The 15,291-nt window shown below is 36.5% G+C and overlaps 1 protein-coding gene across 1 annotated transcript in view; it reads left to right on the top strand.

Moving 5' to 3' along the window:
- Positions 1 to 15,291, top strand: part of PLXDC2 (plexin domain containing 2) — a 425,653-nt gene that overhangs the window by 310,424 nt on the left and 99,938 nt on the right. Inside the window, exons 6-7 of the mRNA XM_032243929.1 lie at positions 677 to 795; positions 12,859 to 12,958. Coding sequence (XP_032099820.1) covers positions 677 to 795; positions 12,859 to 12,958 — 219 coding nt within the window. The remainder of the gene's footprint in view (positions 1 to 676; positions 796 to 12,858; positions 12,959 to 15,291) is intronic.

The raw sequence follows: 15,291 nt of genomic DNA, 5'->3' as shown, positions 1-15,291 counted from the left end.
TTACTTGTTCATAGTAAACACTGACTGAGTGAGTCAGAATATAATATACAGCACTGGAGTTTCATCCTAGTGTGCTTCAAGGGGGCTTTAGAAATCTTAGCCCAAGGTCCTTTGAGCTGCGTGCAGCATCATGGAAGAAACACAACAAAGACAGAAATACAACCGTTGTGAACCCAAGGAGAAAATTCCCATTAGTCTTCAAGGAACTCCTTCAGTGTGGAAAAGTATATTTCTACGTGTGGAAAAGACATTTGCAGGTCTTTTGTATGTGGTCCTAACTTTTTAAATGTGTTTCTTTCTCTCTCAGCGTTTGTCAAATGTATTTGAAGTTCATTCAATCCACTTGGGCTGCATTTTGAAACTGGCTTATAGAAATTTAAGCAGACAGTACCCGTTAACATTAATAAAATTCCTAAGGCAAAATTCCCCCACACTGCAATAGCTCAGTATTAACCTAAGCATGAGGTTATATTTTACTAAATATTTAGAGAATAGTCCTTAAAAAAAATCCCAAATGCTATTTCAGTAACAGAATTTTATTAACCACATAAAATTGAAATCGTACAACTACCAGATTTGAAGGCCAGATGCAAAAGCTTTCTTGTGAAATTTCCCATCAGAATTGATTGGTATGTTTTTCTCATTGCATTTCTTCTTTTTTTAACTGGGTTTATAGGCACAGCACTTGTGGTCCAGTGGGACCATGTACATCTCCAGGATAATTATAACCTGGGAAGCTTCACGTTCCAGGCAACCCTGCTCATGGATGGACGCATAATCTTCGGATACAAAGAAGTAAGTAATGTATTAATAAATTATTTCCCTTCCCCTTGTTCTTGACTGCTGTCTTTCCTCCAAGTGTCAAGAAAATGACATTTTACAGTCATGACCCTCAAATCATTTTCTTGCCTCTTGGTTTCTTTTGCTTCATAAGAAATATTTGAGTTAGTTTTAATTTTCTGGGTTCATTGATTGTTAGCTCTTTGTTTTGTATTCTGATATTGTTGGCATAAGGACCCATCAATTTCATAAAATTATTCAGTAATTATATGCTAGTGGTATTAGAGTGAAATGTCTCTAAGAAAAATAAAATCCAATTTGGAGGGATTTCTCATCTAAATCTAAATGTTTATATTTAAATATTTTGTTAGGTTTTTTTCCACCTTGTTAATTTCTGTGATATATTTTGGTTCTAATTTCAAAAGCATTTGTAGGCATGAAAACTTATGTGGCTCAATGACCCAGTACTGAGAGAGCTCCAGGACAGCTGAGCTTACAATCCCTTGGCTAATGTTTATTGAAACAGGATAAGAAAGATTAATTAGAGACCTAAGTGATAGAAAGAACAAGGGAGTTTAAACTTATGGTTTGTTTCATTTTAACAAATTGACAAAGTAAAGAATGCACATTTACTGAATTGTAACCTTAAATTTACAGAATATTTAGACTAGAATAATTGTGTGTTTGATTTCAAACTCTTTTGACAAAGTAATTAAGGTCTGTTAGACAAAGAGTATAGGAATAAAGTTCTAAGAACTGCAGATGTAATGTTTTAGATGGTGTCTAATTATGAGAGAAGCCTGGACCATGAGAACTAATAATGAGCATTATTAACCTACAGGTTAAGGGGCATTTATAGTAATACAGACTCAATACATTGTTTTCAACTGAGAGATTACTTTTTCTTTGAGAAATGAATCCCAGATTATAAAAGGGATGTTGAGGATAAAGAAAGAATTCACTTTGGTCAAATCTTCTGAAATCCATCTATTCCAAAAAAGTGAAACATAATTTAATTACAATTAAATAGGCCAACTTTAAAAAAATTATATAACCATGTCAACTATTTCTATTCCTTTAAAACATTTTAATGGAGTTTTTCATTTACTTGAGAGCCATTGTGTAAATAGGATGTAATTATAGGATATGTCCTTCTCTGTGTTTCTTTATCCAAGCTTATGGGTTTTTTTTTAAAAAATTGTTTTTGAGGTTCAGAAGTACATGTGAAGATTTGTTATAGAGGGAAACTCATGTCACAGGGGTTTTGTTATGCAGATAATTTTCTCACCCAGATACTAAGACCAGAACCCAACAGTTACTTTTTCTTATCCTCTCCCTCCCCGTACCCCCCACCCTCAAGTAGACCTCAGTGTGTGTTGTTCCGTTCTTTGTCTCATGTATTTTCATCATTTAGCTCCCACTTATAAGTGATAACATGTGGTATTGGGTTTTCCATTCCTGCATTAGTTTTCTAAGGATAACGACCTCCAGCTCCATCCATGTCCCTGCAGAGGACATTATCTCATTTGGTGTATGACTCCATAGTGTTCCATGGGATATGTGTACCTGATTTTCTTTATCCAGTCTATCATTGGTGGGCATTTTGGTTGGTTCTATGTCCTTGCTATTATAAATAGTGGTGCCATTATAATATGCTGCAGTTAACATACACATGCGTGTGTCTTTGTGGCAGAATGATTTATTTATTTATTTTTAAATTAACAGACTAATTGAGAGTAGTTTTAGATTCACAGCAAAATGAGGCAGAAAATACACAGAGGTTGAACATACTCTTCTTCCCCTGCTGAACATCCTCCCCCATCATCAACATGCCCCTCCAGAATGGTACATTTGTTGCAACAGATAAACCTACATTGACACATCAATATCACTTAATGTTCTTAGATTACATTAGCGTTCCCTCTTGATGCTGTATTTTCTAAGGGTTTTAAGGATGTGTAATGTCATGCATCCATCATTATAGTGTCATACAGAATCTTCCCTGCCCTAAAAATTCTCTTTTCTCTACTCATTTTTTTATTTCAATAGGTTTTGGGGAAACAGGTGGTATTTGGTTATATGAATTTATATTATTTTGGCTATATACCCAGTAATGGGATTTCTGGGCTGAATGTAGTTTTACTGGTGAGGTTGTAGAGAAAAGGGAATGCTTATACACTGCTCATGGGAGTGTAAATTAGTTCAGCCATTGTGGAAAGCAGTGTGGTGATTCCCCAAGGAAATAAAAACAGGGCTATGTTTTTTATACCAGAGCCCACCATATTTTTATGTCACACTCCCTGGAAGCTGAGGGAATATTTCTCAAAAGGGTTCATTCATTTGTAGTTTTCATTGCAATCTAGTATATTGCTGGAACTGCACAGTGATGTTTTACAATGTTAGTTTTCAATGGTTTCAAACAGCAGTAGTCAAGTTTCTGGAAAGACACAGAGTCAGTAAGTTTGGAGTCTTAGGTCTCACCAACTGGAGGCTTTGTCAAAACAGAGGTTTGTGTTCTTATTGTGGTTTCTCTTACCAGCTATTATTATCAAAATTGTCATCTTTTTATACTGTTCTCAAAGGATAACTCACATTGCAGAGTAACAGTTGATTCTTCCTGTTCTTTCTTCTAGGTTAGTATTTTTAAAGGCCTTTTCTTTTCTTCATTTTTATCAAAGAAAAACGTTCCATTACAGTTTTCCTGTTTTGTCCTGGGGAGTTTCAAGATGACAGGCAAATTTAACGCTTTCTTGATATTCCCAGGCGCTTATCCTGAAGAATGTCTTCCTTCTGCACTTGGAGTTCATATAAGTCATTTTTAGTTATTTGCCTTTCTGCTCTTTTTATGTCCTAGATAGAAAGCAGCTTCTACTTTTCTAGCATACCTCTTTTTTCTTCTCAGTAATTCTTATATATTTTATTTTGCTAAGGCAAATTGTTATTTGTAAAATTTGTCAAAATAGAGTCCTCTTGCATTCGGGTGAGAGCTAGAAGCTCCTCACACTGCTAGAAAAATATTCCTAAACATGATACCATAAAATAGTAGCTTGCATCATGTATTATCATTTACAAGACACTTTCACATGCATTATAGTGTTCAATTCTTCAACAATTTCCTATAGCCTTAATATCTTAAGCATTTTACAATAGCAGTGGTACATAGAAGCTGTTCAATAAATGTTTATGACTTAATTATGGAAATAGATCATACATGATTATCTTCATTTTATAGCTGAGCAAGCTGAGTCAGAGAGATTAAATGACATACTTGAGGTCACAGAGCTCGTTAAGGACAAATCCAGAGTCAAAAACTTTAATTTGATGATCCTAAGACAGCTCGACCATTTTTCCTGCCTAAAGAGATTATGTATAACAATTCACAAATCTATGTCTCATTTGTTTTTCTAATAAGTATTTCTTAATATTTGCTCTTTAAGAATCTTTATTATTAGATTGTTTTCATATCACACAATTACAAGTATAGTCAGGAGAGGTATTCCTACTTCATTTGTAGAGCTAACCAAATTCTAAGAACATATGATTACAAGGAGTATAATTTTCTGTTCCTGTCCAAGCTAAACTTACGGAATTATAGACAGGGAAGTAAGTGTAATTCTTTCTGTAATAAGTTTCTTCTAATAAGCTAACACCAGCTTTGTTTTGTTTCATTATATTTTATGTGAGTAAGAAGAAAAATTCTGATTTACACGAAACCCACCACCATTTTGGGACTTGTTTTAAAATTGTAAATTACAATTACAATTAAATTTTACATTAAAATTAGTAATGGATTGAATAAATTTAGTTAAAAAAATTTCATTTTCAGTGCCTTCATGAAATTTTTCGCAGTATTTCAATGTGCTAATCATGCCAAGCACGTACATGACCTCCAATCCTTTCATTCTGCAAATATTGTCATTTCTTCAATAGCATAATTTTTTGCAGTGCAGACTAAATGATGAATGATTAATAAATAAGAAAATACATTTATACTTATAACAATCTTACTTATAATTGGATTGAAATAGGGAAGTACGACTGCTGCTTCAAATAAGAGTGAATACAGATCTGCTCAAAATATTCAATGTTTCTTCACCAAGATCCTGTTGTTTTCTGTAATCACATTGTAGAGAGGAATTGTGAAGGCATGGATTCCTTTAAATAATTAAGTTATTTTTCCTGAGGCTATAGCTCTGTATTGTGCAACCAAAGATTTGAAATTCTGTTTTAAGCTATGGAGCCTTATTGTTACATAGCTGCATATCTTAATTAACTTCAAAGATAGAGTTTGCTTAGAATTCAGCCAAAACACAAAAAGAATAATATTTTTTAAAGTTCTTCTCCTCAAATCCCCAACTGTTCATTATAATGCATTTTTCAATTTTAGGATATCCAGTTGTTTTTTAGAGAGATTGAATTACCTGATGAAATTAACCATATCATCTGTTTTCTTGACTATACTAATAATGATTATTTTAAAGCTTGTGACTAGTAGCTCCAATATCTAAGTGAACTGTGGGTCTGTCTCCATCACCTGTTTTCTTCTTATTTCCTCTAGATTTTCATTCATTGGCATGTTTCTTTGAATGCTAGGTGATTTTTTTAAAATAAAATATCGGACATTGTTTACAAAGGACCAAAGTACTTTCAGGATTGACAATGTTCCCTTCCTATGAAACAGTTTATTTTTTTGGCTGTTAGTACAGGATGGATCACTTTAATACTGTACAGCTAGGCCCATTCAAAATTGAGCATCAGTCCTTATGAAGGCCAGAACATTTCCGGTAAGACCTTATTCTTCTAGTCCTTCAGGGAGCTCCACTAAAGATTTGGATATTTACTATGGACCTTTTTCTTAGTGGCCCTGAATGCATATATTTTTCTTCAGCTCCATGAGACAGCCCAAAGGCTGTGTGGAAAGGCAAATCATTCTTACCTGTGATCACAAATGGCTATGATATGATTGATATAATGTGATGTGCTAAGCTATGGAATGAAAATGACTAGCCAGGAAAGACAGTCAAGGATATCAGAATGAGTGAACCATTCAGTCATGTAGTGAAAAGAAAGTGTATAAGAAGGCAGTCCGGTAGTTACGGTAGTTACTTAACCTCTCTGGGCTAACAGTGAGACCTTCGTACTCTCTTAACACTTATTTGTAAATTGGCAAATGCTTTGATGGGGAAAGTGGTGTTGGGTTTACTTCTGGGATTTCCTTTCTTTGGGATTTTGGCTTTTCAAGACCTTGCTCTTTGATAAGTATCTGAAGTTTTCAACAGATACTTTCCATAGTTTATTCACATTTTCTGCTTAAGTAGTAGAAATGATTTTAATCTTGTCTGCCGTAACCAGAAGTGAAAGTCACATTCACATTTAACAATAACCTCCAAAGTTAATGAAATCTAGCAGTTCTTGAGCTGTTCATATGTGCCAGGCACTGGCCTAAGCATTTACAATAAATTACATGTAATTCTCACAAAATCCATGAGTAGCGCTACTTTTGTCATTTACAGAAAAGGGACCTGAAATACCCAGAGACCTTAATGGAATTTGACAATTAAAATCCCATTTTTCTATTCTGTTAGTAATTAGCTATGACCCTAAATCTCAGCTTCTTCATAATAAGTTGCCATTAAATACTGAAGACTTTTTGCTTGATTATAATAGATATGGCCCTAAAAGTTCTGGTCTATTGATAGTGTAACAAGAAAACTAATAATCTCAGAAAAAAATATTTTATTCCAACAGCTGGGCATGGTGGCTCACGCTTGTGATCCCAGCACTTTGGGAGGCTGAGGCGGGCAGATCACTTGAGGTCAAGAGTTGGAGACCAGCCTGGCCAACAGGCTCTACTAAAAATACAAAAATTAGCTGGACGTGGTAGTGCATGCCTGTAATCCTAGCTACTGAGGAGGCTAAGACAGGAGAATCGCTGAACCCAGGAGGCAGAAGTTGTAGTGAGCCAAGTCAGACCACTGGGTTTTAGCCTGGGCAACAGAATGCAACAAGGTCTCAAAAAAAAAAAAAGGCTGTGAGCAGTGGCTCACTCCTGTAATCCCAGCACTTTAGGAGGCCCAGGTGGGCAGATCACCTGAGGTCAGGAGTTCGAGACCAGCCTGACCAACATGGAGAAACCATCTTTAATAACAATACAAAAAAATTAGCCAGGCATGGTGGCACACACCTGTAATTCCAGCTACTCAGGAGGATGAGGCAGGAGAATCGCTTGAACCCAGGAGGCAGAGGTTGCAGTGAGCCAAGATAGTGCCATTGTACTCCATCCTGGGCAACAAGAGCTAAAGTCTGTCTCAAAAAAAAAAAAAAAGTGTATTTCAAAAATGCTGGAAATTTGAAATAAGGGTCTTTACTGTCCTTGATATTGTCTATCCCAGAATCCTCTTACCTTTGAGAAGTTGCAGTTTCTCTGGCTTGTTTTTACCTCTATTCTCTTGATATACATGGCATTGGTAATCACTGTAGACACAAACTGTAGCTGAATGTGACTCTTTCTGTGTTAATTGCAAATTCGGGTTTTTTTTCACTAGCTTATATGAGGGATAAGGATGGTCACTAGGTTAGGATGCTGCAATTTAAATAAAAATGTCATACTAGATGGCAACAGGAGAAAAATCACAGAAGAGGTAGGCTCAGCCCAGGAGTTAGCCTGTTCTATCCATTTTCTTGGTTGAATACTTTACCATTTCCTTCAGCAGCAAATTTTAGAAGAGGTCAATGTAGAGGAACATTACTGTTTATTAAGTAAAATCACTTTTTAATCTATTCTACCATTTAAGTATTTAAACCTAATGTTCCTTGGTGTAGCATTTGCTGCTTCTGTGGAAGAATACATAGTTAATAAATCACCATTGTTAACTAGTTGTAGGTTTCAATGGGGCTCTTAATGCATTTTTTGAATTTTTTGAAGATTATTTCTTTTATTTAAACTGTAATGACCGTTCGCTCATGGTTAGCAGCCTGAAAGTATTAAAAGATGAACACTGACTGAGCTTGTAGGAAAAACGGTAATTCACGCAAGTCAGAGAAGGCCAAAAAGAATACAGCATTGAGACCACCACCATTTAGATATCAAGTAATTTCCTTCTATAACCATTGCTGCATGTATGAGAATAGTTGATGTGTGAATATAGCATATACATCCAAGACACTTGATAAATGTGTGTGCAGAAAAGAATAATATACATGTACATACATGTCTAATACAAGGATGAGAAAACCAGGTCGAATAAAATGCTAATTAAAAACAGCTCTCAAGAAATAATTCTAAGAAAAATATAGAGACACGTATTTTATATCATAGCTCTTCCCTGTATTTTAAACATCTAAAATATTAAAATTGCAGTACACAGCTTTATTTGGGATCTAATTCATTTGCATTTGTAGAGATACTTTATTTTTTAGCTATCTCACATAAAAAAGCGCCTGACATTTTCGGTTTTTGTTTACTTTCCCTAGTGTAAGAAAATGGTAAGTTGAGTTATTCTCCCTTTATAATGTTTCAATAGCAAATGCTGTGAGTAAAACTAAATAAATATAGTAGCCAGGTAGCAAGATCTGTGTCCCAGAGGAAATTTTATTTTATTTTATTTTATTTACTTTTTTTTTTAAGACGGAGTCTCACTCTGCTGCCCAGGCTGGAGTGCATTGGCACAATCTCAGCTCATTGCAACCACTGCCTCCTGAGTTCAAGTAATTCTCCTGCCTCAGCCTCCTGAGGAGCTGGGATTACAGGCACTCACCACCATGCACAGCTAATTTTTTGTATTTTCAGTAGAGATGGGGTTTCACCACGTTGGACAGGCTGGTCTCTAACTCCTGATCTCTAGTTGTCTGCCTGGCTCAGCCTCCCAAAGTGTTGGGATTACAGGCATGAGCCACGGTGCCCAGCACCCCCAAAGGAAATAATTTTAGAGATAAAAGCTTGTTCTAGTGTGGGCTCTGGCAATGTCAGTTACATTTTCCTTGGGCGATTCATGTGACCATTCTAGGTGCTTTGTCTTCACTTTCTCCTCCCAGGCTTGACCGTCCTTTATCCCTGATGTGGCAATCAGAGGTTTCTTTCACATGGTGGGTACCCTTGCCCACATATGGTCTTCTTGCTCTGATGTTCCATGACAAAAGATTGCTTTTGTCCTTGATGTTAAAGGCCTGATACGTTCCCTGTGTCTCCCCCAAACCCAGGGTGTAGATTTTCCTTAACTTCCTTTCTTTTCTCTTAATGTTTAATTCCCAAGCCATGTTTAAGTAAGCTTCTTTATCTAGCTATTGTGCCAGGTGAAGTCCACACCAGAGTCTGAGCTGTCTTGAGTCCAATGGTGCAAGCTTCTTCAAGTGAGCATGCTGTGTCACTGTTTTTGTATGAAACTCAGACTCTTCATGTGTCAATTCAGTGTGAGCAGTCTTTAAATCAAAGGGTACACGTTTTACTCTATGTATATTTTTAATGTTTTATGTATACATATATGTTTGCAAGACAGATATGTTGCCAATATTTAAATATTAAAACATTTCGAGTAAAAATACAGATTTGCATTTTCTTCTTGAGGACTCAGAAAGCCCTGGAAGCGCTTGGCTTGCATTTCCACATGACAGATATCAGCTGGAAAATTCACTCATTGTGTGCACCCTGCAGCTTCTCCCTCAGGAATTTCTTCTTTCTTACCTGAAGCACACAGTAGCTTATGAAGAAAGGAAATTTGGAACCACTGTTTTAAAGCGAAGGTGGATTTTGCTTATCACTTTCATGCTGTTAGTTGAGTGCTTCCAGATTTTCTACAGATTATGATTGTGGAGATGAGGGCAGGAGGCATGTTAGGAATTGATTGTTTGATGATAGCTCACCCTGACTTTCATGCTGTTAGATGCATTGCTCAATACCCAGCAGAGGAAAGAGTTCAGGAGCTGTACACTGAAAAAGGACTGAAATAATTGTGCAAATTGTTAGCGATAGCCCAGAAAGCAAATGGACTTTTACATTGTCAAATTTAACTGAAAGCCCTTCTATTCAGGTGTAGTTTACAGACAACTTAGTATTAATATTTTGCAGTGTGTGTGTGTGTGTGTGTGTGTGTGTGTGTGTGCGTGTGTGTGTTTTAGAGACAGAGTCTTGTTCTGTCATTCAGGCTGGAGTGTCATGGCACCATCATAGTTCACTGCAGCCTCCAATTCCTTGGCTCAAGTGATTCTCCTGCCTCAGCCTCCCAGGTAACTGGGGCTACAGGTCATTATTTTGATAATAATAAAAGAGATTATGACTCTTAAAAATTAGATTCACTGGGCCGGGCGCGGTGGCTCAAGCCTGTAATCCCAGCACTGTGGGAGGCCGAGGCGGGCAGATCACGAGGTCAAGAGATCGAGACCATCCTGGTCAACATGGTGAAACCCCGTCTCTACTAAAAATACAAAAAAAAAAAATTAGCTGGGCATGGTGGCGCGTGCCTGTAATCCCAGCGACTCAGGAGGCTGGGGCAGGAGAATTGCCTGAACCCGGGAGGCGGAGGTTGCGGTGAGCCGAGATCGCGCCATTGCACTCCAGCCTGGGTAACAAGAGCGAAACTCCGTCTCAAAAAAAAAAAAAAAAAATTAGATTCACTATTGATAACACTGAATCCGGTTCAGATATTTAAGGAAAACAAAGGAAAAAGTTAAGGGTTATAGGCAAATAAGAATGGGTAAAACAGAAAGCTTGAGGTATATTGGGGGCTTTTGTTGTTGCTGTTGTTTTTAATCTTAAATTACTAAACATCATATTGGAGATTAGCAAGGAAGCAAAAATGAGTTTGGAGTACTTCTTTTCCAGTTAAGCTTTGATAGACATATGATTCACATCTTGGAACACATACTATACAATCAAACCCTTGCTGAGATACTCTGCTGCCTATTGGATAGATAGCTGGGCCTGTAATGGAAACAAATGAATGTTTTGGTGATGTTTTCAGGACAGAACAGACAGAGAAAATAAAATTCCATTAACTATTAAGCAGCATGCTGTTTTCTCTGTGCTTTAGAGACAGATGTAAAAAGCTCATGTTTAAGGGATTGGGTGGGGTTCCTATGTGCTGGAGAAAGATACCCCAGCGTGGAGAAACGAGCAGTGTCTGTCTCTGATGCTCCTTCCAAAGGCCAGTGTGCCCTGCTCCACTTTTGCTTACTGCTGACCTCTTCTCCCGCCTTGACTTTGTGCACTCATTCCAACCACTTTCTGCTTCTACGCTTGCTTTGCTTCAACATCTCAGTTATAGAAACATGTATACCAAACAAGAAACCTGTCTCTATCTGGTCATATGGAACAAAAATTATACTGTTGTTTAAAAAAGTATTCATGAATGCTTGTAGAAGTCAAAATAGAAGCATATTTTAACTGGTGCGAGAGCTCCTTTTCTTTCTCTCCTTTGAAGAGAATGTAATTGTGAAACCAATTCACCAGAGATGTGTGATTCAATACAGATCATACCAAGGCCCAGTTAAAATTTAGCTTTACTTTAATCTTAAGAAGGCAACCATTATAGACACTTGAAAATAATGAAGCTACATTGTTTAAAAAAAAAAAAAAAAAAAAACTTCTATAGTTTAGAGTTTTTATTTTTTCATTTTGGCTACCCGACATTCTCAGCTTAGATGACTCATGAGACATTTTGAGGATGAATATAAATTTGTAGACAGGATAACAAAATAGCTTCCCACAGTCAAAGATTTTAGAGTTTTGGTCTTTTGACATCTTTTTGGTCCATATATTCACTGACTTGGGCGCATCATATCCTTATAAATATAGAGTCCTCTATAAAATAGGTGATCGTGACAATAACAGCTTTATTCTTGTGCTAATTTGCCCAATACTGGCTATACTTTTAAATAGTTTTTTTATACATACACCTACACACCTATATAATCTCTTCATTGTTAGTCAAGAAGGAGTTCATTTTGCGGCCTGGGCAACATAGTGAGACCCTAGCTCTGCAAAAAAATAAAAAAATAAAAATAAAATAGCCAGCTACTCAGGAGGCTAAGGCAGGAGGATCACTTGAGGCCTGGAGGTCGAGGTTGCAGTGAGCTATGATTCCAACACTGCACTCCAGCCTGAGCAACAGAATGACACTCTGTTGATCAGTAATATCTGCTTTAACATATTATTTAATGAATTACCCATAGATAGCCCCAAATCTGTTTATTCTGCCTTAAGACATTTTTGGCACATTGATTCTTTTCTTTTACTTTCCTGTTTCTTTATTTATTGAAGATGGTCTCATTCCCATTTTTGTCTCTATAAAACTGATAATAAAGAGAGTAATCATATCTCCAATGAATCCTTTCTGAATCTGAAAAAATATACTCTGAGTTCATATCATTTGTAACATATATAGTTTTTCATATATTCTCAATTTATCCTAATTTTTAAATTGTAAATATTAGAACTGTCTATCATATTCAGACTGTGGATTCATTTAGATTCAAATTTAAGAACTGTGACCTTGAGATGACCCCTAAGAACTTAGAAGTTTTTCATGGTAGTTTCAACCAGAATGGTGAAATTGTTGCCAAATTTAATTAGATATTAATCAGTGAGGGTATTGGCAAATGTATATTTAGCCATGCATTTTTTTGTTTTTCTCTAGGTTTTATATCTATAAGACTGCTTATAAACAAGGATTTTCTAAAACTATAAAAACAAATATACAATCAGTTTTTTAGGAAAACGAAGAGTAAGAGGAGAATTTCTGTTTCCAAAATTATAGGCAGCCCTAAATGCATTAATGGTGTGCCTGTATGTGTGTTAAGATTGCAGCATCTAACATCAGTTAGATTCGCTGAGAATCTGTTACTTTCAACATCAAATAGCCATCTCCAGACCCAGGAACTCTTGATTCTTCTGTTTATTCAGCAACACTAAACCGATGTTATTTTTTGGTTTCCTATGTCTCTCTTTTCTAATACTTTTGGCTCCCTCTCTAGTCTTTTATCTCCTTCCCATGGTTTTGTCCATGAAACAAGAAGATCTTACTGCCTTTCCTCCCTGTATGAAATTCAGATCTAACATGTAGCAACCTGCTTTTTCTTTTCCAGATTCCTGTCTTGGTCACACAGATAAGTTCAACCAATCATCCAGTGAAAGTCGGACTTTCTGATGCATTTGTCGTTGTTCACAGGATCCAACAAATTCCCAGTAAGTAGAAGAAGGGCAGTCGCAATGAGTGAGCCTCTGTGGGGTAAATTTAAAGGAGATCGACCTGAAGAAGATGTACCTGAAGAAAAAAAATAACAGCTAATTGATTAGCTGATTGATGCTTGTTAATTCCCTTGTTTGGCTTATAACTCCTGTTGGACTATCTCTGTCATCCTTGAACTAACTCAGGTGAAGAGAAATTAAATAGCCAAGCCAAGAATGTGTAGTTTTGGATTTTTTTTCTTGTTTTTTTTTTTCCTTTCTTTTGATTTGGGGTCTTAGTCTGTCACCCAGGCTGGAGTGCAGTGGTGCAGTCACAGCTCACTGCAGCCTTGACCTTTCAGGTTCAAATGAGTCTCCTATCTCAGCATCCTGAGTAGCTGGGACCACAGGCATGCACCACCATGCTCAGCTAATTTTTTAAATTATTATTATTGGAATAAACGAGGTCTTGCTATGTTGCCCAGCCTGGTCTTGAACCCCCTAGCTCAAGTGGTCCTCCTGCCTAGGTCTCCCAAAGTGCTGGGATTACAGGCCTGAGCCACCATGCCTAGCTAGATTCTTTGGGATAGTCGACTTGGCTAAGCAGATATAGTTCTTTTATTAATAAGAATGACATAGAACAGTGACGAATTATTTGATTGATAGGCATATGACTTTTCATGTATGTTTATCTTAAGTTTCTGAGCAAAACCACAGCTTTGTGCTATCTTACATTTAATGTGTTTGTGTAAAACTGTTTTAGAGTCTAAAGGAAGATGAAAGAAAAAGTACGAATTTAGGTAAATAAAAATCTGGGTGGAGCTGTACCTACCACCAGAGAAGATATGTATTTTCTTTAAATTATGTTTGCCCATCTAGCCTAGTTTACATTTTGTAGCATAAAAAGGGATGTGTTACTCTGGACAACTGTTTGTTGCATTAGAAACTAAAATGCTAACTGCATTAGCCATTCTGATCCTACAAAGAGGCATCTGTTGAAAGTTTCTGGTTTTTGAATCTTCTTTACTCCAAAAGCAGTCCTGAAAGATGCTTTGCTGTGGTAGCACTTGGAGTTGGGGTGGGGGGTGTCTGTGTCCTATGTGTTCTTATTTAAAGAAATGGGAGATAAGAAAATATATCTCAAGATGAAATCATTTTTCTTTCGTGTTGAAAGTTCTTTTTCTTCTTTTATTTCATTAGAGTGGTAATTTATCACATGCACATGCTCTTTGGTCATGACTTGAGGTGATTCTACTTAATTATGTCAACTCTCAAATATAGAAAACAATTGGAGTGGAAGCTATAATTTTTAAAGCAATGGATTAGCAGAAACATAAGGGTTATCTCACAACTATCTTACAATTGAATGGTGATTTTACAACTGAATGGCATTCATACATGATGGTTCTGCTTGGCGAAGAACATGGGCTTTCTCCTTGTTAGCTGAGAATTTGTGGGAGGCAATATTCAAGGGAATTGTTAAATCAAAGCAGATTTTCCAGAAACTAAATTGTACTGTGAACAAGGCAAGGATGTATTAATATGTGTAGGCAACATAAAGGCATCCCGACAAGCTCTTAAATAAGAGGCCAAACCCTGGGACAGCTGAAGTTGGCTTCTGTTTGAGGACGGCTGTTCTCACATTCTTTCTTTCAGTGTTCTTAAATCAAGCATGGCTGGAGTCAATTATTGCACGAGTAGAAGGACATACTAGTTTTAGTTTATTTCTTGGTTCTTTTTTCATTGCTGAAAAAAAAATTATTTGCAGCTTGCTCAGCAGGGCTCCCAGTCCATATTGTTGTTCTGATATATTATTGCTTAAATAAAAAGACCAACCAAAATATGTTTTTTTTACAAATGTATTTTATTATGCAAGTATTATGTTGGTATATTCCCTATGATAAAATTGTAGTTAGCTATCGGGGCCCTAAAGTGTAATTGTGCATCTCTTGTTGTGCTATGAAAGGATAACTATTATGTGTTGGGGGAAAAATATTTTCAAATATAAATCTCATTGAATAAATTGGCAAAATTCATATGAATTTTCAGACCAGATTATGTCTGAAGTTTGGAACTCAGCAGTTATCTAAAATAACCCAGACTTAGAGTTCAGAGAAAAGCTTCCCTCAGACAATTTGCATACTGGAATAGCAGTCCCATGTCCTGTTATCCTTACTGTTCCATCCTGAGAAAATTAACCAAGAAGGAATGGAATATTTGGGTCTCTAGTTCTGCCATCGCTGCTGTTAGACGGGACCGTACTTATGCAAGAAAATTAGAATGGCTATGTTCTACTTAAAAATCATTTTGCGAACAAAAAATTTTATCTCCTTCAAAGTATCTCCCATATT

This window comes from Sapajus apella, unplaced genomic scaffold (genome assembly GCF_009761245.1).
Source record: "Sapajus apella isolate SASKATOON/1434 unplaced genomic scaffold, GSC_monkey_1.0 scaffold53, whole genome shotgun sequence".
Lineage (NCBI taxonomy): Eukaryota > Metazoa > Chordata > Mammalia > Primates > Cebidae > Sapajus > Sapajus apella.
The sequence above is the reverse complement of the archived record's forward strand: the minus strand, read 5'-3'. Positions and strand labels throughout refer to the sequence as shown.